This window comes from Ailuropoda melanoleuca, chromosome 1 (genome assembly GCF_002007445.2).
Source record: "Ailuropoda melanoleuca isolate Jingjing chromosome 1, ASM200744v2, whole genome shotgun sequence".
In the NCBI taxonomy this organism is placed as follows: domain Eukaryota; kingdom Metazoa; phylum Chordata; class Mammalia; order Carnivora; family Ursidae; genus Ailuropoda; species Ailuropoda melanoleuca.
In genome coordinates, this window is record NC_048218.1 from 113,824,976 (window position 1) to 113,847,820 (window position 22,845).

At 46.2% G+C, this 22,845-nt stretch overlaps 1 protein-coding gene across 3 annotated transcripts in view; it reads right to left on the reverse strand.

The window, feature by feature from the left end:
• COBL (cordon-bleu WH2 repeat protein) overlaps positions 1–22,845 on the reverse strand; it is a 164,655-nt gene that overhangs the window by 15,023 nt on the left and 126,787 nt on the right. For all 3 annotated transcript variants that reach the window (XM_034665558.1, XM_034665555.1, XM_034665551.1), the window contains one exon: positions 7,540–7,849. In XM_034665558.1, the coding sequence (XP_034521449.1) occupies positions 7,540–7,849 (310 nt within the window). The remainder of the gene's footprint in view (positions 1–7,539; positions 7,850–22,845) is intronic.

Consider the following 22,845-nt stretch of genomic DNA (forward strand, 5'->3'; position numbering starts at 1 on the left):
TTACAAGCGCTCCTGTATTTAAGGAATTTAGAGTTCTAGAATCACTGTGTCCCCTAAAAATAGGAACCACACGTATAATTTAAATTCTTGTGGCCAAAAAAAAAAAAAAATAGGAGAAACAGGTGAGATTAATTTTAATTAAGTACTTTAACATTGCTTTTATTACATCTTAATTGGTATACCTCATTTAATCCAATACTTAAGCCACATTATTATCATCATTATGTATCATCTTGTAATTAATATGAAGAGCTCTTTCCTTCACCCCGAAGACTGTCTTCTACACTCACAGCACACCTGCATTTGGGTCAGTCGCCTGGCAAGGGCTCAGCAGCCGAACACGGACAGAGCTCCGGTGTGGAGCAATACGGTTTGGCGAGCTCTGGAGTTGTATGTATGTATGTATGTATGTGTCTGTGTCTGTGTGTGTATGTGTATGTATGTATGTATTTTGGAGTGGTTTTTAAATGCTCCTTTGCAAATGTAGTTACAAAGTATCCGGGTTCTAGGATGTATTAAATGTTTCTAAAGTTCTCACAAAGTTCTAGGGTTCTTAAGGTGTGAGATGCTTCTAAGTGTAGTCACAGAGTTCCTGTGGTTGTAGAGTCCTGGGGCCCCTAGGCCGGCACCAGTTAGTAGAAAGGCAGGACCCTGTCTCTTCCAGCCCCTCCGCTGCCCCTCACACCCTCAGTTCCTCAACGTGACCAAAAACTCACGCCTTACAGACCCCTGCAGATCTCACTTCTAATGTCCTCATGCCTACCATCTGCTGTCAAGTGGGGCTGAGACGGACTTGGGGACAGCCAGGCAGAGGATGGCGGGTGAGGGAGGATGGCAGGCAAGACAGGGGGCTCCCTTCTCCTGAAGGGGCTGCACTTCTGTCCTTTGTGGCTCTAACCCTGCTTTCAGTGGGGTCCTACCATTAACGAACACAGCCTGAAACCCACTTATCCAATCTCTCATCTATCCCTGCTGCTGCACCAACGTTTCCCAAAGGTACCCCAGAATTTCAAGTCCCATGATGTTGGTACTCTGATAGATACATTGTCTGGTTACAGCAAGACCGTCTTCAGGATTCAAAGGCATAGAAATAACACATGATCCATTGCGATGCCCCCCAGGTGTGCAGGAAGCGAAGTCCTTTCTGTTTTTTCCCTTTATCACACACATATGTACATAGACACATTTAGTTTCTTTCCAAAGGTGCTATAAACTTGAAAAAGGCAGAGGATCAGAGCTAGATACAGAGTATCCAAATCAACCAATCACATTTCTCTTCTTCCTCAGGCAGTTGTGAATACTAACCTCCAGGGCAACTAACAATACCAGGTTTTGAAGGCTGCCAATAACCAGGCACTAAGCGGGGGAGAGGTCCTGCATCTCTCCGTGTACTAAGGAAATTGATACAAGGTCGGGTCACTGGCCCGAGGACGTAGTCACCCTCAGTGAGCAGACACGACCCCAGGCAGTCTGATTCTGGACTTTTTACTCTTCACATGGAGTTGTTCTTTAAGTTTTAGGAATATTGGCCCAAGCCATATACAGAGGGAAGATGCATCTGGGAGGAGATGTTTAAACAAACGTAGGTCCCAGTGGTATGACTCCTGCCCCGGGCAGAGCTGTGCACGGGCCACTCCCAGGTGTCCCCAAAATAAGGGGCAGTCATCACACGTGCCTCTGTGCTGTTCCTGGGCTCGTGGGCTGAATTCTTCCTTGAGCTTGTTTACTGGCTGCGCTGAGTCTAGAGGAAAACGCTGGGAATGTGTTGTCCCAAGTTTGTGTTGAGCGCACAGACTTATTTTGCAACGAAAAATTATAATTGGATCCAACCGAATGACTTGCTGGAAAACATATCATTTGCAGATCACAGCACACAAACGGCCTTCCAATTATTACTAAGCACTCACACTTGCTCTTCTTAGAAAACCCATATTTATTCTTGAGACTCTTCAATTCAAAACCCTGGCTCCAAGGGCATTCGGTGGGGCCCAGCCAATGGTGTCACTGAAGGGCTGGTGGCTATAGCAGCCAGAGTGAAGCCTCTAAATCAGCTGCAGGGAACAGAGCCCTGAACTTTGCTCCTGGGGTGAAGAGTTTCAGAAGGACGCTTTCAGCTGAGGCCAACCCCACAGGAGCCCTGGAGGAAACTGCACTTGGCCTCCAAGTTGTCATGTGGGACCCGAGGCAACCCTAGCCAAAGCCGTTCAGATGGCTTTGATGTGCAGAGAAAGGAGGGACAGCCAAGCAAACAGGGGCCTAACTTCATCGGGCTTATGAACGTGGGTCTTCTCACTCAGACCACAGTGGGTCTTGCACTGTTCCCAATAGCACTCCATGAATACCTGAGTAACGGAGGGCTGGTAAAAGGATAAGGTCCTCCGGCAAAGCAGAAAACCACATACGCTCCGTCTTACTGGGGACTGGCCCCAGAGAGCCGACCCTACAAGCTGATGGTGTCTGAGACTATGGGCGACGGCTTTGCCAGCTCTCAGAATGCACCCTCCAGCCTGGGGAGACCCAGCCTGGACAGGCACCGCAGAGGGGGCCTTCTGCTCCGCCCTAGCCTCCAGGACCTGGCATTCAGAGGATGGACTGGTCTCACTGCCATGGCCATGCCCGGATCATGGCTGTTGGCCACACTAGAAGAGCATCCTCTCTTCCCTGCGGAAACTAAGTATCAGAATCACGCAGGGCAGAGCCAGGAGGCAGGATCAGGGACCAGCAGGAGGCACTGAGAACCATCTCTCTGGGAGGGAGGGGAGACATGCACTTCAGGGGCACATGCGAAGTGTGCCTGTCCACCCCCCACGCCCACCCCAGGATGTCAGATATGTCAGGAAACCTGCTCTGCCTTACTGTTTCTCTCAATCCCCATTGAGCGCAGGTGCTCCCGTGCAGTGCTCTGTCCAGGCCGCCGAGCTAAAGGCCACAGCTCCGTGAACAGCGGTGGGTTCTGCTCTCGCACAGTTTCAGCTTGATCCGGGGCTGCCACCCCCCAGCCTAGGTTCTCATCCCACTGAACCTGGGCTGCTCTGGACCTCTGAAATCAGCATGGCTTGCCGGAGTTCTGCAGACTTGACCTCTGGCCTAGTCCCTGTGGGCCTCCCCTACCCCTGCCCCGAGTGTGGCCCCACCCCATCCTGACCCTGTCCAGCCTTTCCTGCCATTTTGCTGCTCATGCTCTCAGTGTGTCTGAGGCTGCAGACAGGACCACAGAGCCTGCCTCTGGAACGCACCACGTTCATTCAGAGAGATGTGTTCTCTCCATATTCATGAAACAGAAGTGTGTATTTGTAAGGGCTTTCAGTGTGACAGTGTGGACCGTGGAAGGCATAGAACAGCATTTCAAAAACAGTGCTTCACGGAGCCTTATCCCAGGAACATTCGGAGGCAGAACAGAGGGGTGCTCTTGAAACAGGCTGCTTTCCTGCAGAATTTGTAAGAGACTTTCATAATTCACAAAGAGGAGGCTATAAGGAGTCCCCACACGTATCTGTGAAGATATTTTTCAAGGAGACACTGAGAAACTATAACGATATTCCAAAGCTGGAAGAGAAGCAGGCAGAGGAGGAAGGGCCAGGGTGCCCCTTAAATACTCAGTGGAGTGCACATCTGGGAGCTGGTCTGGCCCAGCATGCAGATGTGTTTGGTTTGGCTCTGAATGTCTGACTTGGCTGCCAACATTTAAAACATGGGACACCTCACATAAGAATTTGGGTTCTGGCTTCTCTTCAGAAGCCAGCCAGGCTGGGTCTGCGATCCCTCTGGGTGAGTCTGGAAGGGGGGTACAAGGCTGCTTTCTCGAGAGGAGACTGAGCTTTCAGGGCTGCTCTCTGTGGCCGCTCACCCTGATTATCTGCCTGGCCCCCGTGAGTCTTTGAGTTGGCAAGCCCAGCTTAATACCTGTTTCTCCATCACCCTGAACTTGATGGAAAATCATACATTTGAAAATAAATATGTGATATCCCACACCACAGTCTCTGAGTTGGTCTAACTTGTCAGTGGAGAGAACTCCTGTAAGAGAAACTTCTCAGGTGTTCCTGGACTCAGTACGGATGTGGGGGGCGTTGCCCCATGTACATTGACAAGCATTTCTCTGACTCCCGCAGGAGGTCCAAGAATTCAACTCATTCCTGACACTATGGACCCAGAGACACCATCTGACCCCGCAGGTGGAGGGCCCAGTCCCACCGGGCTCCTCCCTACCCTGCACTTGAGACACCAGCCTCGTGCTTCTGACCAACCGCTACAGAATTGAGGCACCAACACCCTCCTCCTTACGTTCAATTAATTTGCCAGGATGACTCACAGAACTCAGAAAAATGCTTGGGTTGACCAGTTTATCAAAGGATATCAAAAGGGATACGAATCAATAGCCAGAAAAAAGAGATGCGTAAGGAGACGTGGGGGAAGGATCTTCTGTGCTTCTCCAGGAGCCACTCTCCTCACCTGCGCGAGCTCACCACCCAGAAGCTCTCCAATGCAGTCCTTTTGGGGTTTTATGGAGGCTTCATAGCATCACCACGATTGACTAAGTCCCTGGCCATTGGCTATTTTTACCTCCAACCCTTTTCCCTCCCAGGAAGGTCAGGGAGTGGGGCTGAAAGTTCTACCTTTTTCTACTGAAAAGTCAGTTGGTTGGCTCCCCTGGCAACCAGCCCCCATCCAAAGGTGCTTTCCAAAAGGCATAACATACAAAAGACCTTTATCATTCTCAACACTCAGGAAATTCCAAGGTTTTTGGGAGCTGTGAGCCAGAAACTGTGGATGAAGACCAAATATTTATGAGGTATATGTTTTGGTCATTTGAATGAGAAAATAGATGTTTCTTATGAATCACAATATCGCACTAACTATGGTCATTCCATGAAAAGTTGTAGGCAGAGGGTGGAGCCCAACCCTGTGACAGATAGTGGAACAGCACACACAGGGCTGGGGGGCTCAGAGGCTAGCTGCATCCTCCTTGGACTGCTGGGCTGTTGGAAGCCCAGAGAATTCATGGTGACCCTTTCCTAAACTCACAGTAGTAGTTTTGACAATATGTCCTATTTGATAGCCAGGCAATGTGTACTGAGCCATGCACACCGGGCATTTATAGGCTTACCGAACTTATAGAGTAAGTAGGAGGCATTATCTATGCATGCATAAGCACCCCACAAGGCTCCGCAAAGTCATGAGGACTCACAAAGACCAGGCAACCACTTAGTGCTGGGGGACCCACTGTGGGTCTGTCAGAGCCCCCTCACTCCCCACCATGCTACTTTCAAATTCCATGGCGCCCCAGAGATGAGGGCAGAAAAACATACCCTACTCACTGCTGGTATAAAGCATCAAGCTCCAAAGACTCCATGATTATCCTGGCTGTGGCCAGAGGCAACATTAACTCTCATATTTGGATAGAAGTCAGCAAGATTTTACATCAGGGGTCAATGCCAGCAAAACAAACGATGACTAACATAAGCATCCCTAGGGGCCAGAATTAAACGTGTCTGATTAGCTTCAGATGTAGAGCTTGGGGTATGCAATCTCCATGCAAACTCACAGAACAGACCTGGGGATTGCTGTAGAAAGTGACTTTTTTTAAATGTTTAATGGACTAAGAAGGAACTACCATAATTTTTCTCTGCTCTCATAGATGCAAGCAGCACAGGCTAACACACCTTGTGTGCGTGCTGGGGGTGAGGGGGAGGAAGGGAGCAATTGGTTCCTTCTAATTTCCTGTCCAATGAAATACAAACTTGGCCTTGAAATGGTCCTTAAGATTGACGAGCTATACGTTAAAATTATTAGAGAGTGTAATTAACAAATGGGCAAATGCTCGTGATAAATCCTTAGGTAAAAATAAATCAAAATAAATTATTACTGACACTACAATTACATTAGCCAGGTAAAGATTTGTGTGTTCATATGGACAAAGTGGGAACAAAACATGAAAAATGCAAAGGCATTCACTTATTTTGGTGATCAACTTGTGAATTTTTTGGAATCATTCTACTTTTTGTTAATATTTCCATAACATTGTTTGTGTGACTGGCTCTTAAAATTATCGACAGGGTGAAAAAAACTGATGGGCCACAGAGAATTAACCTCCTTTTTAGAAGAACAAAGAAAGGGGCAATGGCAATGGGGGGTTGGGACAATGTCAGACTGGTAAGCCGGCACTATAGGGCAGAGTGCTGGGGGCATACATGGAATCCAAAGTGGAGCTAGGAGTCAGTGGGAGAAAATAGATTTCCTTCTTCACATCACACCCGAAAATAAACCCAGGTAGCTGAGAAGCCCAAATGTGAGAAAGTGACACTAAACTTTTATAAGAAATTCAGATAATCTTTAGTCCTTCGCGGCATGAGAAGGGTCTCTTAAATATGCAAAGATCATACACATTCAGGAGAAAAGGGACAAATTCAAGAATATTAAAATTAAAAAGCAATTTTTACTCAACAAGAGAAAACAAAGTTACATTCAAGGCATAGTCTTAAAGACTCTTTGTTTAGTAAGAACTGATTTACAGATTAAGAAGAAATTACTGAATTTTTTAAAAAAAGTAACATCCTTTTTTTTTTGTATTTGTTTTGTTTTTAAAGGGCAGTCTATGGAGGCATCTGGGTGGCTCAGTGGGGTATGTGTCCAATTCTTGATTTTGGTGCAGGTTATGACCTCAGGGTCCTGGGTTCAAGCCCTGAGTCAGGCTCCATGCTGGGTGTGGAGCCTGCTTAAGATTCTCTGTCTGCCTCTCCCTCCGTCCCTCTCCCCACTCTTGTGCATGCTCTTTCTTTTCTCTCTCTCAAAATAAAAAAATTAAAAAAAAAGTTTAAAAAGGGTAGTCAATAGAAAGGCAAGTCATGCAAGAAGAAAATCAAAGTGGTAATACACATGTGACGAGATGCTCATTCTTACTAATCAGACAACTGTATATTGAAAAGCACGTGAAGTGCCATGAGACAACTGTACGAGTGGAAAAGTAGAGGTGTACTGATCACAGATGTGATGCAGGTGTGGATGGCAGGCCGTTAGAGACCACTGGAGGGCCTGTAAACCAGACAATCATTTTGGAGAGCAATTCGTCAACAGTCCATAGTTGAGGATGAATTTTTCTGAATGTCTAATAATTGCTCCTCTAAAAAGCTCTGTATGTGTGAACAGAGACATATGTACAACTTCCTCATTGTTTCCCGTGGTGTGGAAAACCAGTATAACCTAACTGCCCATTAATTAAAAGGCAGAAAAACAAATGAACTCATAAGACACGTATCATCATGGTTCGATCTTAAAAACACGATGTTGAGTGAGAAAGGGCACTGAGCGTATGGTACCATTCATATAAAAGGAAAAACAAAGAAGCCAATCTTAGGTATTACTTATAATCACCTTCATGGCTAGAAAGAGCCTGAAGACATGGTTGTGGCTAGTGAACCCCCACGTAGGGGACTGGCAACTTTGGAGGGCACCTGCCACTCGTTGGATGGGTTACCGTGAACCAAAGACCTTCTTCCCTGAGGCTAGGTTGGGACCTCCCTCTCCAGCCATCCCCTGACTCACCTTGGATGCCAGTTCCCAGAGCCATTCCTCTCCCATGTGGGGCTCTTGTGGGGACCCAGTTCTGGGGTTCCAGCCAGGTCCTGGTCACTGCCGTCCTCCTGGTCTGTGGCCCACTTATCTTTGGATTTCATGCTGTCGTGTTGGGAATCCAGGGAGATGATGTCTGAGGGGGAGCTCACCACGCCAGAGTCTTCAGTCGTGTCTTCTGATGCAAAACAGCTGCTGACAGACACTGTCTCCTCGGCCTCAGACAGCACCGGTGGGACCCTGTCTGTGCCGCAGGGACTGCTGAGGCCCATGGGCAGGCTCACTGGACAAGACACGGCAAGGACAGGTCAGCCAGCACGTTTCTACACCAACCTGCCTGACTCACCAGGAAGCTGGAATTCAGGGTGCTAGGAATCAAGCAAGACCCGTTCCAACCCAACACTCCCTCCAGAAACATTTTAACTTGAAGGGAGTCGTAGCCTATATGGGATCAAGAGCAAAACTTTCCCTCAAAAATCACATTCCACATCAGACTTTTGGGTTTTTGTCACGTATCTATGAGCAAGCACATTTAAAAATACAGACAAATGACATGGTGAATGCAGTTTTTTCCAGCCTGACCCTTGGTTTCATTGAAGTTGTTTTAAAAGTGAGTTCTTTAAAAAAAAATCATTTCCAAATAGAAACAGACTTAGAAATAGCTAATACTGTTTGGGAACTTCTGACAAATGTTCGATATGAACATCTGAAATCTGGCCTAAAGTATTAACGGCACGGGCGTTGGGCTCCCCTTTCATTTTGATTTTATTTATTTTTCCCCCTTCATTTTTACATGTGAGACAGGACGACCTGGCCCAAAGAAGAGGTGATCTTGGAGGATCACCTCCAAGAAAAATTAAAAAGAACCAGAACAAAAATGTGTTTGGTGGAGGCCCTCTGGCCCCCTAAGCACTAAGTGAGGTTACTGCTGCAGAAAGAACGAGATGCAGAGATCTGCAATGATCAGAGCCAGAGTCCCATCAAACTTAAACATTAATGATGGGGGAAGAGTGTAGCCATTTGGCACACCTACCAAGCCAGCTCTTCGGAGACAGATACATTAAGCATGTAAGTTTGAGTGAGCTTCCAGGTTCTCTGAGGTCACTGAACGCTCCATGCCCAGAGGAGGACAGGAGTATAGATTTCAAACTTCAGTAGCTCAGCCCTGCTGGACCAGGAAGTAAGGACTATGTTGTGTTGGAGTTTCAGTGTATTTTGTTTTATTTATTTATCTATTTAGTATTTTAAATTTTTTTTTGTTTTTTTTTCAAAACCATTCGTCCAATACATAGCTGCTGGATGCCTAATGTGAATACAGGCCATAGGCGTTCCTGGCGCTCACTGCACATAATCGTGCACTGAGAGTCAAAGGCCAGCAGCATCCCTGTCCTCATCCTCGCCATGGCTTTAACGGGACAGCAGACTGGCAACATAGAATTAACGAGCCCAAAACAGCGCCGAGGAGAACATTCCTTCAAGGGTTGGCTTATTTGAGATCCCGAACAATAAAATAAACAAAAGAACAAAAATTAAAAAAATAGACATTTCACAACCGAGCTCAACAGTATGAAGACCAGAACACAAAGGAGGAATTGTTTAGAGAAGCAGAAATGCACAAGGCAATGTGTCCGAATGCAGTGAACGCTTTTAACAATGCCCGCCTTCCTGCGGCGTTCTTCCTGGCTTTTGTTGCCAGGCCCTTAATGAGAGGGTGAATATGGAGAAGAAACAGTGCCTCCGGGCCAGTACAGCCAGACCTTTCCTGCCGATGGCTTGCTGATGAGCTGTGGCACCTCGGACGTCTGCTGGCCACTCTGCCCACACAGCCGGTGACTCCGCCCCGCGATGTCATTGTGGGGACCCCACTCAGGGGCTCCGCCGCACAGCCATCAACGGCAGCCCAGATGGCCAAGCCAGACCCTTGTTTCTGGCCTTCCCTTTTGTCACTGTCGCTGAACAAGTAGGTCAATTAAATTCACACTTTTTCTTCTATGTGGTGTAGGACACAGTGAAAGAGCATGGAGGTTTCAGGTCACAGAGGCCTGCGTTTGAATCCTAGTAGAGCAGCTGAATGGTGGCCGGGGCAGGGGTCGGACCCCTCTGTCTCAGCTTTGTCTGGGAGGTGGGCTCATGGGCCACCACAGGACTGTGGGGAGGGCTCAATGTGATGCTAGTCCAAGGTGCAGTGGCCCTGGTGTGTCTCTACAGCTGGGAGGGCGGGGTGGGGGGTGTGTGCCAAGATGGGAAGGGCCCTGTGATTGGATCTGGGACACGGATTTCCAATCCAAGACTCTTGGAAATCTGGGGACACATGGTTTATGAGGGGACAGTCACATACACAAGAGCCTGACGATGCCATATGCTAATACCAACACTGCGTTTGCACAGGTCGAATGTGGATGGCTGGTCAGAGGGAGGTGTCAGCACACAGCAGGAGTACCAAATAGGTGCTCCGCCCAGCCCTGGCCCCACTCTTCCCATCCCAGCTGTCACCTCTCAAGTGTGAAGTAAACCCACTGGGTCTGCTCCCTGAACCTGACCTCTCGACGGGTCCCACCTGCAGCTCGGATGCTCTCCTGACACACACAAGCCCTGGAAACTCAGAAAGCATCCTTGGCTGACGGGGTCTCCAAGCCCACTCCACCCCCTTTCCCTCCAGTTATGAGATCCATAATGCTGGTCTGGGCTTGCTTTACATCCTTCAGAGTTTTGAGGAAAAAGAAAAAGTTGAAAGTCACTGCTCTAAAGTAAGCCAACTGCAAACCTAAATTGACAAGGTGTGAGAAGTCTATATTGAGCGTGTACGTGTGAAACCATTTTCACAATATACAGTAAAGACTGCAGTTACCAGAGCTCCCCTCTTGCCCAGGTGAGCCCTCCACTTCTCATGAATCACCTTCCAGGGCATGGGTAATTGCATCCTTGAACCTACTAGACAGGTATTCAGTGAGGCGCCCCCTACCATGCACTGTATGGGGGGCCAGGTGCTGGGCAGGAGTGGGTAAGGGCGTCCCTGCTTTCAGGAGGGCAGTCACAAAGGCATCAGGAGGACGAGTGCATAAATGCCCGGGGAGAAGGAATGGGAGCAATGCCATGTGCAGCAGGTGGTGGGGATGTGTCGGCGAGGGCGGGAGGACAGAATGATGGCAGTGATGTGGGCACCCAGCCCAGGGGAGGCCAAGGAGAGAGCAGCACGTGCAAGGGCTCAGACTCCTGCGAGCGACTGCCTGCCACGCCCCTGAGGGAGCTGTCAAAGACGGCACCAATTTGGAGATAGGAAGGAACATTCCTGTGAGGTTCCAACCTGGCTCGGTGTGGTTTTCATGTCTGTCCGCAGTCAGCTCTGTCAGTCGGAGAGTCTTTGCTTGGAATCAGCTATCCCCACCTCACTCGCCCTGCCCCGACCTCACGTCTTTCCTCCGCTGGGCTGGTTTCTGCTATTAACCCTGTGAGCTGTAACATGTTTTGACAATTTCTGAATAAGATTATGGTGCAGGAGACTTGTTTTTTTCTTTATTGATAAACAGAAACCCAAAACATAAAAGCTTGGAGCTGCTTTGTCTGTCACGAGATTGGGGCCCTCCAGACCCTTCTCGGTGCCCCTCACCTCCGTCACTCAGCCCCTGGTTCTGTGAAGCCAGTGGTCCAGGGACCCCAGCCTGAAATCCAGAGAAGCTGGATCAAGAGCCGGAATCCCACATTGAGGTCCAAGTTCGACTCCAAACTTGGAACAGCCTTTCCCCTTTCGATAAAATAAGTGGGTTCTGATGAGCTCTAAAATCCCTTCTACATACAGAATACTATCATTCTCTGAAATCCCAAATCAAAATGTAAGATGTAAACATTCTTCGGACAACTGACTGGTGACTAACTAGGAATCGTAAAAGGAATACGACATTGTCGATATCCCTCCTGCTATCTTCTGACAGCCCAAAAAGTGTAGCTCATGATTTTTGAGTTAATTAATTCTCTGTCACGTTTGCTCTTCTCTTAAGGCGTGAACAACCTTTTGGAGCTAAAAAGTTATGGCAGGATTTTTGCAAATGTGAAAAACACTTAATTTGTCATTAGCAGAAGCCTGATACAAATTTGTGATTAAGTTCTCTTCCAAATGAACAGCCACAGAACCCGAATAAGGAACACTAACCCTTTCATTGTCCTCCACTTTAGTTTTATACTCTCATGATTCAAATGCCATTCAATCTAAATGAGAGCTTCAGGAAATTTCTCTAGCTAAGATGTAAGGAAGAAAATGCTAACTTCAGGCTCCCAATTCCTCAAGGTGAACACCATCGTGTTCCGTTCAATACTAGTTTCATTGAGTTTTTCTTTTACAAAGTCACCAAAGAAAATTTCAAACACTAAATATAAGGATCTTCCAAGGACTTTTGTAACAGATTCATTTTTGAGTGATTTGATTAAATGCAAATGAAAGCTCGTGTATCCTATGATATTGCTTACTTGCTGGTCATTACCAAGGGAGACTTCCCAAGGGTCACTTCCATCACGTTGATATGGACCAGAGAAGATGTCTCACAGGATTCTTCCCCATCTCGTACTGATACCTATGGTTTTGGCACGCCATTCATAGCCAATAAGCAATGCTCATCCTTCAGCTCTATCTACTGTGATTTAGTTCCCTATGTTCTAGTTACTGGGAATAAAGGGAAAAATAAGGGAGCCGCCAGCAAAGTGCTCCGAACCAGTGGTCCAAACTGATAGGTGCATGTGAGTAATTTTTGTTGTATACATTCCCCAATAATTTTGAACCACTATGTATTCCTAACATCTTTAATTGACACCTGAAAATTTCCATCATGAGTTCAATGGGTTGCAACAGATGTAATTTCTGCTGCATTGTAAATATTAATACTTTTAAAAATGTTTTTTTCTTTCTTTTTTTTTTTTAGAGAGTGTGAGAGAGAGCATGAGTGGGTTGGGGGGAGGGGCAGAGGGAGAAGGAGAGAGAATCTCAACCCGGCTCCACGCTCAGCGCAGAGCCTGATGCAGGGCTTTATCTCATGACCTTGAGATAATGACCTGAGTTGAAATCAAGAGTCGGACACTTAGAGCTGTCTGAGCCACTCGGGTGCCCCAAAATTGTCTCCATTTTAAAATGTAATCAAAGGAATCTGAACGTGACAGTATTTTGACGTCCAGAAGCCCCCATGTAACAAGGAGTGAGCAAATTCTCTTAACAGGCCATATTTCAGAATGTCTCATTTTTCTGGACCTGATTTCTGTTCCACAATGCCACAGCATCTCGTGCTAACTGAACTACTTTACACTTGAGAGTTTTTTTAATCAGATTTCTTTGTATAAAATATGTATATAAATTAATTGTTATTTCCTCTCACTATAACATGGCAATGTTAAATTCTTTCTTGACACGGAGTGGTTATCACTGTGATAATTAACTGAAAGCAGTCAATACAAACGGCATAAATATTTTAGAAATTTTGACCCTTGTTAAATAAAAAGGTAAAATTTCGTTGAAAGTGCCTCTCATAGTGAGCTAGGTGAGACTTTTATCAATTAATTCCTTTAAAATGACTGGATTATTTATCACTAGCTTGAGGTGGGGTTTGCCATAAACAGCAGCTCATATTTTTCACTCTTACTGGTATTAAGCACCAGGAAGCCTTGTTCACATGAGTAAGTAGAGGTCAATTAAGCCTTTAAACTCTTCCCCTGGCATATATCACTTAATTGATCTGTCACAAAATTTATGCTTAATGAGCTGTAAGCCAGTGACTCGATTAGATTCTTTGTCAGTTTGGTTGGAAAGAAGACTTGGAAATCACCTGATGCTCAAAAGGGTCCGCTACAGACCTTGGACTTCTTACCTGCTCAGCCCTCCACCAAGAATTCCAGGTGTCCTTTTGCCAGGCACCAAGAATAGGTCTGCCCATCTCAGGGAACGGCACCCAAGTGGGATGCCCAATGGCTGAGTGCTACACCTGTCTTTTGTGAGGGAGGAGAAGGGGCTTCCTACAAGTGGAGTCGGGGGAATGCTGGCACTGAGGCTGTCCCCAGGTGAGCTCCCAGGCACCTCACTTGTAAGAACAAATACAAAAATGGAGGCATAACTTCTGGGAATGCATTCCCTTGGAAAGTCTTGGTGTTTTTCCAGGGAAATGCTTCCCACAGGTTAAAACCACCGGCACACACAACACAAGTCAGTCACGTTAAGAGCCACGGTGGGAAGCACATGGAGATTGCCCCAGGAAAACAGAAGTAGGGAGGACATGAAAGGGACCACTGAACAGGGTCTTGAAACAAGCATGGTATGGGCAGATGGATGACAGAAGGATCAAAGAATGGGCAGATGCAAGGAAACATGAGGCCAAACAGGAAATGTCAGGTTCTGTCAAAAGTGGTTGGGCTCTATGGTGTCTCCTGGGCTGCATGGCATCATGGCCATGTGGGGGTACCTGTGTGCAAATGCTCCGGGGGAAGAGAGTGAAGAGGTCAGGTGTAGAGGAGACCCTCTGTCACCAGCATTACATGGATCTGCCTTAACTGGTGGCCCTAATCCTGCCTACCTTCTTTCCCTCTAGTTAATTCCTTAGGTAGTTTGCTCAAAAGTTTAAGGTGTTCATTTCTCTTCAAAATAACAGCTTCTTTAGTTAGATGGGCACCATTTAACATTTAATTAACATTAGTGTTCTCGTCCAAAAGCCCCACAGACCAGGGCCTCTCAAAGATACTGCGTGATGTAGGTAATAGTGCAGCCAGTTCACTATAGAGCATTATTGCGCACATGTGCACGCGCACACACACACACACTTCTTCAAGAAGGCAGGATAATGAAGACTTTGAAGGCACCTGTGGATCTAAAATAGACCTGGATTCTCTTAAGAGTCAAGTCATATATTCTTGGTATCAGTCAACCCATATTTCTCTAGAGACTAATCTTAGAATTCTGATGTGCCCAGAGAAATGGGCAGAGAAAATTTCAATTTCCACCACTGTAAGGCAGGGCTGTGTTGCAATCACTGTTCTGTTTAGACATATACAGGCAACAGATACTGCTTTTGTCTGTCCAGCACTGTCCCCCTCCCTGTTAGTGCTAAACGAATTTCTCCTTTCTGTGGATAAGCTATTTCTCAACATCTGGGAATATCTAACAGTGACCCCTATCTACCCCTGGCCATGGAGCGTGGGCATGAGATGAACCAAAATCTGGCCAATTTAAACTGTGCACATGACAGTGGAGTCAAAGAAGGGCACTTGTCCTAAGCTGGACAAATCAAGGCCTGTCTCTGGACCTTCCCACCAGAGATCCTGGGGAAGGTGGTCTCACTGGGCTGGAGTCAATGGAACTGGGGAGTCTGGGATAAGTGGCAGTCACTTGGACTAGCACATAGAGAGAGCTTGTCCACAGATGGGGGAAAAACACAGTCCTATGACAGTAACTTGGTACCTGGACTCGGTCATGACCTTAATGAGGATTCAGCTCTTGGAATTCCCAGTTATGTGAGCCAAAAAACTCCCACAAAAACCCATTTTTCTTAACTAGTACAAGACATGTTTCTGTCTCTTGGAACTAAAGAGTTCTGTCTAATCAATGTGTAAATTGCCCTGATATTTTCATAAATACACCTATAATATTTATTAAATATAAATACCATGTTATATGTTTCCTATAATTAGATACATTAATACATTTATTAATATAATAACTAGACACATAAAATATATAAGTATATAATTTAAATGTATCATATACAAATAATTATAATTATAAGTATAGTATGTAAATATAGAATATAAATTAAAAAATATACATCTATTTTACATTATGGGGTTTCCATTACAGGACCTTCTATGAAATGAGACAGTTGCATATCACATGGTTCTCTTTTTATATTTATTTTCCATTATTTGGATTACTTCTTTCTGTAGTTGTACTTTCAAGGCAATCTAATTTGGATCCAGTTTACTCTCTAAGCCTTCTTGTGTCTGAAGATTGTCTTCACTTAATCTGCATCCTTGAAAATCAGTATGGCTAAATCCAAGCAAGATTCAGGTCACAATCTTTCTTCAAGACTGTATTCTCAGCCCCTTCTTCTCTGCCATCCTGCCTCACAGATGAGGACCCACAGGCTAGCATGTTTTTTTTTGAATTATCTATAACCTTCTCTCTCAAAGCTGGTAAGAGTTTCCTCTTTATTTGTGAATATCAAAATTTTCACCAAAATGTGCCTGTATTTAATTTCCAGGAACTTTTGGATGCTCTTTTATTCACTGATTTATTCACCTACTCTTGTTTTATGTATGTGATAATCTATTATAATTCTGGAAAGCAATGACAAAAAATATTTAAAGTTCTATTCTGTTTCCTAAATTAGCTCTACTTCCTTTGGTGTTAGTTTTTCTGATCAATTTGTTGTCCCTCTTTCACGCATCAAGAAAAAAAATTGTTTAGTGATGCTTGACTTTTTTTTTTTAGGATTTTATTTATTTATTTTAGAGAGACAGAGAAAAAGAGAGTGTGCTTGCCAGCAGGGGGGGAGCAGAGGGGGAGGGAGAGGGAGAGGGAAAGAATTTCAAGCAGACTCCACACTGAATGCCTGACACAAGGCTCGATCTCATGACCACAATATCATGACTGGAGTTGAAACCAAGAGTCAGACACTTAACTGACTGAGCTGTCCAGGCACCCCTCTTAACTGCTTTCATGTGTTTAAATGAGGGTGTCAATAACAGTAGGGAGTGGATTTCTTTCACACATATGAACATCACTGTTTCCTTAGGATACACTAGAAAGCCCCATGGCAATTGGGCTAGGCAGAGCTCCATGGGGCAGAGAGGGAAGTGACCTTGTGGGGAGGACTCCATTGGGATGAGGTGTGCAGTTTCTCTCAGCAGCCATAATGGTTGACTGTCCTTCAACTGAGTGCAGCCATCTTAAAACTGAAGTTTCATTATGTTGTCATGTGCCTGTTTTAGCAAAGAGTGACACAGGATTCCTCCTTTACCCTGATGTCTGGCTTTAAGGGTCACCTAAAATATTAGACCACTGGCTACTTACTACCAGAGAGTATAGTCTGACACTGACATTTGGAAGTCCTACAGTGGTAGTTGGGTGTTGACATGCTGCACTGTTCAGATGGGTATTTACCTACCTCCAATTTAATCCAGTGCCCTCTGCCGTGTGGGTATCATTATTCCTATTTTGCAAATTATAAAAGAAGCCCCAGCCAAAAAACTATTTTATCTACCCCTGAGGGTACATGTTGCAGAAACTTACTCTGCCAGGCCCATTAAAGGGGCAAGTCCATTCAAAATCACACAAAATCACCTGTTAGGCAAGAGCCAAATTAAGGTTCTTTCACCAAGAATTTTATGGAGAATCTCTACATGTAAATTTTTCTAAGTGAAAAAGATTTTCTTCCATGTCCTATGGAACAAATCTTGATTCCATTTGTCCAGGGATTTCAGTATATTCTAAAGTACCTTTGAGAAAAAAGCTCAGTCCTTTCTTACATATATATTTCTGGGGCTTCATCTCTGAAGGAAGTGTGTACTTCATGCCTGCAGGAACAAAGCTAATGCTTTAGTTTTCATCATCAAAACAGAAACCCTGTCTCCAGGTAGTCTAGAATATTAAAGCACATGAATTGTATTTAATCAACACCTCAGAAAATTTGATGTTCAGGGACTTTCCAAGTTGCCAAGGGACTCAATTTTGAATTGACTATGAGTCAGGTCTGGCATGAAGCAAAGGTGAGTCATTTGCCATCTCAGATAGGCTATCTAAGAAAAACACTGTCCACTTCCTCCACTAGTTTCTTCCACGATCTATCCCTTATCACCAGTACTCTAGAGAACAAAATGTGTGGTCTACTTTTGCTTAGATTTCTGGAATGTCCTGTTCAGCCACTGCTACTGACTTAAGGTTGGCATCAAAGTAACTGAATGGGGAACTTTTCTACAGTCTTATATAGAGCTGTTGTAACCATCCATTATATATGCAGTCTTTCATAAAAGTAAACATTTTAATTTTTCCTAAAACTTAGATTTTTTTCCCCGTTTTGATTAAATGAATGTGTCGTTTGACCAAGGGTTCTCCCTTATCTTCCTGTCCCCAGGCCCCCATCCTTTGGTTTTACCAAAATGTGGAGATCAGTGAGTACAGACAAAATTGTCACTGCAATAAACATCTCACTAGGTGTTTTTAAGAAAAACTAAACAGAAAAAGAAAACCCTTTGCTTTTTTTCTTTCTTTCTATAATGCATGTTAGATAACAAAGTTCTTTCTCGGTCAGCCTGTCTTTCTGTTTCCTTACTGATGGTTTCTGAAGTTTTACCATCTGTAACATCTACTAAACATATTAACACTTTCAGCTGATGGGTGTAAGAATATATTTTTTCCTTTCCTCTCTTGGTTCTCAGGCCTAGAGACCTGCGGAACTCCTGTCCTCCTTGCTCTGGTGGCTGGCTGGGTTCATCAAGAGACTAAAGTTTGGGGCACCTGGGTGGCTTGGTTGGTTGGGTGTCCAAATCTTAGTTTCGGCTCAGGTCATGATCTTAGGGTCATGAGATCCAGCCCCACATGGGGCTCTGCACTTAGTGGGGAGTCTGCTTGTCCCTCTCCCTCTGCTTCTCTCCCGCTCACTGTCTCTCTCTCTCTTTCAAATACATGAATAAAATCTTAAAAAAGAGAGAGACAAAGGTTTTTCTGTTGGATTGAGGCTACTGTAATATTTTTCCCCACCCTGGACTGACTGGCCTACAGGGTCTTTCTGAATTTTTCCCTTGGCATCTCCCTGTGCTAGTGGCTTCTTCTTTCCACTCCTTCATTTCGAGGAGGGGGTCCCCTAAGAGTCTCCTTGCTCTTTTATTCTGTGACTTCATCCTCATTTTCAGGCCAATGTGATTTCATTGACTCTCTTGCAAGCTCAGCTATGCACTTAAAAGGACGTTTGTTATGCAAGTTCCAGCACCTGGAGATGCTGTTTAGCAGAAGGGGTTTTCAGGTCATTTTGCCCTCGATATTGCCGGCAACGTAAGGAACCTCAACTTAATTTAACTTAAAATGTGTTTCCCACCCACAGTCTTTCTTGTCTCAGCTGTTATCTTGTCCCCCAGTTTCCAGGCTCAAAACCCTTCTCCCTTCAGGGCAGAGCAAACAACTCAGAGGCTCAGCTGGAGAGTGGCACAGGCAGATGGAGAAGCAAGAGAGGGTACCTTTGTTAAGCAGGGATGCGGGGAAGGTTTCACCAGGAGAGGCCACTGAATATCTGATCTCAGGGTTGGCCATCACATGCATTTCCAACTTGATGCATTTACTCCTGCTCAGAAAACGACTTCTCTTTCCTCCTGAAAGTCTTCCTCCCTCTGGGGCAGCTCAAGCTCTCCCTCCTCCATGACCTTGTTATTCTCCAGCTGCTCTGGCTCCGAGGACTCTCCTGGCCTCACAATGCCCACACCCCCATCATACTGTGTCTCGAAGCTTGGAGGCATGCCCCTCAGGAATGCAAGACCTATTCCTCTGTCTACAGTGGCAATGAAGGCTCCAGGAGGCGACACAGGTAGAGGACACAGCAGGGCACAGAGTCAAGGCTGAGACATGGCAGCTGTGATTACCATCAGCAGGCAGTGGGCCTCACTGGACCACTTAGCTGCAGGCATCCGAGTCCCCTGGGAACAAGGTTCTCTTGGCCTGCATCAGAATCCTTCGGAGGGCTTGTTAGAATAGATAGCTCAGCGACCCCTTACTCCCGAGTTTCTTTCTTTTTTTTTTTTTAAGATTTTATTTATTTATTCGACAGAGATAGAGACAGCCAGCGAGAGAGGGAACACAAGCAGGGGGAGTGGGAGAGGAAGAAGCAGGCTCCCAGCGGAGGAGCCTGATGTGGGGCTCGATCCCATAACGCCGGGATCACGCCCTGAGCTGAAGGCAGACGCTTATCCGCTGTGCCACCCAGGCGCCCCTACTCCCGAGTTTCTGATTCAGAGGGTCTCAGGTGGGGTCCCGGGACCTGCTCTGCTCACATGTTCCCAACAATGCTGAGGTTGCTGTCCACGTCTACATGTGGGGAAGTGCTTCCTCCAGCCCCTCACAGGCCACCTGGCCAGCTGGGGCGTTTCCCCTCGCTGAGCCACAGCTGAAAACAGTCTACGTCTAAGCCAGGTGGCTTCCATCCTCTGCCTCCTAAAGCCTCTTCATGGCTGTGTTTCAAAGACAGTGAATCCTCCCACAAAAGGCACTGGAGGTAATGAATGGACTCCTTAAAAAACTCCCATTCAGGGCACCAGGGGTGGCTCAGTGGATTAAGAGTCTGACTTCAGCTCAGCTCATGATCCTGGAGTCCCAAGACTGAGCCCCACATGAAGCTCCCCACTCAGCAGAGACTCTGCTTCTTCCTCTTCCTCTGCCCCCTCCCTGCTTGTGTTCTCTTTCTCTCTCTCTCACAGATAAATACAATTAAAAAAAAAAAAAGCTCCCCTTCAGTTCCCGATTTCAAGATACAGGGGTGTTTTGCCTCACAGAATGTTCTCCACAAAGTTAAAAGTGACACCTTCCTCAAAACTGCAGGGTGGAAAGAATTACTTTTGGAAATTAAATGAGAATTTCGGAAAGACAATGAGGAAGGGACTTACAAACACAAACCACATCCCACGTGGTTGTAAAATATGACCGCAATAAGAAGAAAAGAAATCACATTGGGGAGGGGTGAGGAATTGGTGGGAGGACAGGTGTGTGGGGCAGGTGCTCCTGGAGTCCTGATCTGGGGCAGGAGGCACCGGAAAGGCAGGGAAACAAAACTCCAAAGTCACACACGTGGAAAAGGTTGTCATAGACCTAGGGAGAGGCACCTGGACCAGTTACCTGGGAAAGAAGCCTCATCAACGACAGAGAGAAAGCATGAGTCTCCAAAGATCTCGGTGTCACATTTCTGCATCACCATCTTCCCTGACAACATCCGCCCTGTCGCTTACCTGGCCAATCTGATTATTTCTGCCTTCTTGATTATTTGTAGAAATGGCCTGATGATTGGGACCGACTGAGTAGGGCAGACTATAAATGTGGCTTATTCCAACTGCTACCTGGGTCTGGACTAACGTGGAAAACAAATTTCTAATACTGAGAAGATGCACTCACAGGTGCTTGTTTCAAGATAAGTTCCCTAAATAATTTTTAGAAATCATAAAATGCTAACATGCCATCAAAAGTGAGTACTTATTCCTTATAACGATCATCACCTGTCATTTTAGGAAACTTACATACAACTGTTTTCAGCCTCGTCCATAGTCAACAGACCACAAAGCCAGTAAATTCAACGTTTCACACACAAACCACCTGTCTATCTCACTATTACAGTGGCCCCAAATAACTTGGTTTTATTGGCCAGAAAGCACTCACCTCAGCAAAACCCACTGATACCCAAAATAACCTCCCCGGAGATGCCAAGGCTCCAGCCTCACTCAGCTCTTAGGATCTGCGGCTGGGATTCCAAGTTGGATGCCACCCCCTGGGGGGTGAGGGACCCATCTTGTCCTGGAGCCTGCCTCATGTCTTCCATCCCCCTCAGGCTTAGAGACACACCCCCTACAAATGCGCCTTACCAGACTTGTTCTATTAGGATTCCTTGAGTTTTAAAATAAAGGTGTTGTTGTCTCCTGTGGTATAGAAAGGGAAACTCAAACAATTGGAAAAAAAATAACCAATCATCCCCAAGATGACATTATGTTTGGTTGCTTTTCCTTCTTGCTTTATTTTTAAAGATGTTTTTATGATAAATACATAACAGATTTCTTTTTTAAAAGATTTTATATATTTATTTATTTAGAGAGTATGAGTCAGGGGAGGGGCAGAGGAGGGAGCATGAGAATCCCAAGCAGACTCCACACTGAGCACAGAACCCTAAGCAGGGCTTGACCTCACAACCCTGAGATCACGACCTAAGCAGAAATCAAGAGTCGGACGCTTAACTGACTGAGCCACCAGGTGCCCCTATACAAGAAAATTTCTTAAATATCTGAAGAAAAGCAGATTGATCACCCTTTCATGTTTAAGTACTTAATTTATACTCAACTGATTGAATACACTCTTTCCCAACTGCATCTTCTGTACCCATTCGAACAGCTATGGTCAGATGCAGAGGTGGCCTCGAGCAAATTAGTGCCTGCAGTCTGACTCTTTCGTGTGCAGATGAGAAGAATCACAATGCCTCATTCAAGCACATGTCGTGGGGACTAGATGCCAAGGTGTAGGCAGAAAGTGAGGGCAGCACCTGGAACACACTGAAGGCTCCGTACGTGTAGCCATGAGTCTGTGGTTATGCTGACCTACCAGCCCACAGGCAGATGCGATCGTGGTGTCTCCCCAAACTGGCAAATCCAAGAACCACCTCGATCACGTGGGGTTTCAGAAAATGCAGTCCGAAGACTTTGAAGAACTTCCCTAAGGAGGGCACACGTTCAAGCCCCAGGCCCAGGAGCCTGGGAGGCCAGCGCAGGAGGAGATCCCTGCCACGGGACTAGCCCTCTGTCACGGGTGCCATCAGGTGGAGGGCCCCTGGTTGACCGGGCCTTCACTGAGAATCTCTACTCTGAGCCATCTGACCATGGGGACAGCTCACCCTGGCATCTCAGTTCCATAGTGGAGGGCAGAACATTGGCCTAGCCAGGTGACAGGTGGAGGGGTTTGGAGGCAAACACACTTGGCGAACACTGCTGGCCATGAACCTTTGAAGACACCCATTTGTGCAGGCCCAAGAAGGTCAGCAGCAAAGAGCTTGAATCTACTTGCCCTGAGGTGTGTCTCTGTCCTTCCATAGGGGCTCGGCCTCACCTTCCCTCTGGGGCAGTTCCTGCCCAGGTCCACCCTCCAGTCCGGGCTGTACCCCTGCCTCCAGCACTCACTGTGCTTGGTGAATCACCCCATGGCAGCTGGCGGATGAGGGAAGGTCATTCATGCTGATGTGTGAGATAGTTCCAGAGAGGCAGGGGGCACTGGTGAGTCAGTGGGAGCTCCTTTCTACTGCTCCCACCTAGCTGGTCCATGCACTTTGGCTCTGTCATCAGCACAGATCATCCCCGCAGACAGCCTGACAGGACTGTCATCTACCTGCCATTTCTACTAGCTCTGGGGAGATCCCCTGTGGCCTGTCCTCCACGTCCCCTCTGGAGGTTCAGATGGATTCCTTCCCTCTGGTTCTTCCGGCCCTTTATTTGCACTTTCATCTCAACAAGCCCCACCCCTAAGGGAGAGCACCCTGGCTCCTCCATGTCCTTGCTGGATGCAATGCAGATGCTTCATCCCAA